Source organism: Plasmodium reichenowi, chromosome 1 (genome assembly GCF_001601855.1).
Source record: "Plasmodium reichenowi strain SY57 chromosome 1, whole genome shotgun sequence".
Taxonomy (NCBI): domain Eukaryota; phylum Apicomplexa; class Aconoidasida; order Haemosporida; family Plasmodiidae; genus Plasmodium; species Plasmodium reichenowi.
This window is the reverse complement of record NC_033646.1, coordinates 177,773-180,272: the sequence shown is the minus strand read 5'-3', so window position 1 is coordinate 180,272 and position 2,500 is coordinate 177,773. Positions and strand designations below refer to the sequence as shown.

Below are 2,500 nucleotides of genomic sequence, written 5' to 3'. Positions count from 1 at the left end.
AAAATATTTGTTATATGTATATATTTTTTTTTTTTTTCTTCTTTTTTGTCTTTAATATTGTTATTTTGCATATTATCATTATTTGAATTATAATTTTTATTACATTTACTTTTATTAATATCTTCAAATTCGTATGATATATTATCATTCTTTTTATTTTTCCCTTGGATATATTTTTTTAATAATTCGTAAATATACATTTGACTATCTAATTCTATATCTATTGATTTCATAGCATTTAAAAAAGAATCTAATCGTTCTTTTCCACTTTCTACAATTTTTAATAATTTATATCTATTGACATTTATATGTTTTTGTTTTATTTGAATTATATGTTTTTCACCTTTTTTATTTATTTCGTTTTTTTCATTTTTTTCATCTTTTTCATTTATTTCGTTTTTTTCATTTTTTTCATTTATTTCGTTTTTTTCATTTTTTTCATCTTTTTCATTTATTTCGTTTTTTTCATTTATTTCATTTATTTCATTTATTTCATTTTTTTCATCTTTTTCATTTTTTTCATTTTTTTCATCTTTTTCATTTTTTTCATTTTTTTCATTTATTTCTTTTTTCTTTCTTATCTTTATATCTTTTGACAAATCATTTAATAGTTCTTGCATATCTAGAATACATTTATTTTTTTCATTATCATATATAATGTATGTATTTTTGTGTATATAATCTATTATATTACTATCATCATTAAAATGATTTTCTCCTAAATTTATTTTTTGGGAAGAGAAATCTTTTATGTTGTCTTTTTCATCTTGATCAGATTCCTTCAGATTTATATTTAATTTATCGTTTCCATTTTTTAAAAAGGAGTTTATCATTTTTCTTTTTAAAAGAAGTTGATTATATACATTTATATTATGGATGATACATGAAAAATGTTTTTTATCACATACTAAAGTAAGAGATTTTATTAAATTACATTTTATAAACAAATTAAATGAATATATAAACAGAGGTATATCATTTAATTTTAAAAATTGCTTAGGACCGATCAATTCAGTTCTTTTTCCTATACCTCCACATAATAATATAGAATGAATATTTTTCTTTTTTATTATTTTTTCATATTGTTTTGTATTATATTTATCAAATATATCATTTTCTTTGTTATTATCATATATATGTTTATTATTTATATTGTCCTTATTTAATATATCATCTTTATTTTCTATTTCTTTAGTTGATTTTTCTTCTATCTTATTCATATATAGTTTAATGCTTTTGTAATTCTTTATTCTATTTTTCAAAATTTTGTGGTCATCGTCCTTTTGATTTTTAAAATATTTTCTTTCTAATGATGTAGATAAATAACTTTTATCTTTATTTTTATGGATGAAATTATTAAGAAGGAATAGATATTTATTATATATTATTATATTTTTTTTTGGTTCTCCTCTCCCCCTTCTTTTATTTTTAAACATATATTCAGTGACTCCATTTTTTATATATACAATTGAATGATACGATTTACTAAAATTATTTTTTTTACATTTTCTGAAACTTCTCTCTATAATATTCTTACCATTTTTAAAAAATAGTCTTTTTAACATATGGAAATTATATCCATTCCATTTGATAAAATAAAAAAGTAGAACACAACGAATAAACGTATGAACAAAATGCATCCTTTCTAAATTATTATTTTATTTTTTTTTTTTTGTGTGTGTGTGCATATATTTATACCATTCTTATAAAAAAAAAAATAAAATAAAATAAATAAAAATAAGAATATTAATTTTTAACATATATAATGAAAACTGAAAATCATCATTAAATACATAAAAAAATATCATGTATACTTAAACAAATCTTATATGAAAGAAAAAAAAAAAGAATAAGGTTCATTTTTTTCTTTTTCTTTTTTGTCAGGTAAACATTTTCATTTATACCTTTTCACAAACATATTTAACATAAAAATAAATAAATAAATATATATATATATATATATATATATATATATATATATATATATATTGTGTTGTTATATATTTAATATTCTGTTTTCCTTTTAAATATAAATGATATAACATATACATATATATTATCAATTTATTTTGGAGTTATTTCCCATATTATTATGCATTTATATTTAATTATATTAAATTTTTCTTTTATAATTATTATATATTCTTTTTTTTTTTTTTAAATATTGATAATTAAATATCAGAAAAATATGACACAAAAAAAAAAAAAATAATAAAGAAAAAATTATATATATTTTAATATATATATATATATATATATATATTATTTTTTTATGTCGTCCTTGTATATATATATTTCCAAGTGTAAATAATTTTCTTTATTTAAAGATATTAGAAATTGTAAAATATCATAATTATAAAATAATTTAATAATTATATGATATATATAATATGAACCTTATATAACACATTAATGGGTATATAATAGAAAAAGCATAAAACTTTGCAAAAAAAAAAAAAAAATAATAATAATAGTAATAAATAATATATTACACAAACAA

The 2,500-nt window shown here is 16.2% G+C and overlaps 1 protein-coding gene across 1 annotated transcript in view; it reads right to left on the bottom strand.

Annotated features, from left to right (window-relative positions):
* Positions 1–1,640, bottom strand: part of PRSY57_0104800 (2-C-methyl-D-erythritol 4-phosphate cytidylyltransferase, putative) — a gene marked incomplete at both ends in the record, with an annotated part of 2,307 nt that extends 667 nt beyond the window's left edge. Inside the window, one exon of the mRNA XM_020114360.1 lies at positions 1–1,640. This exon is cut by the window's left edge and continues 667 nt beyond it. Within this exon, the coding sequence (XP_019970929.1) occupies positions 1–1,640 (1,640 nt within the window).
* Positions 1,641–2,500: the final 860 nt, after the last annotated feature.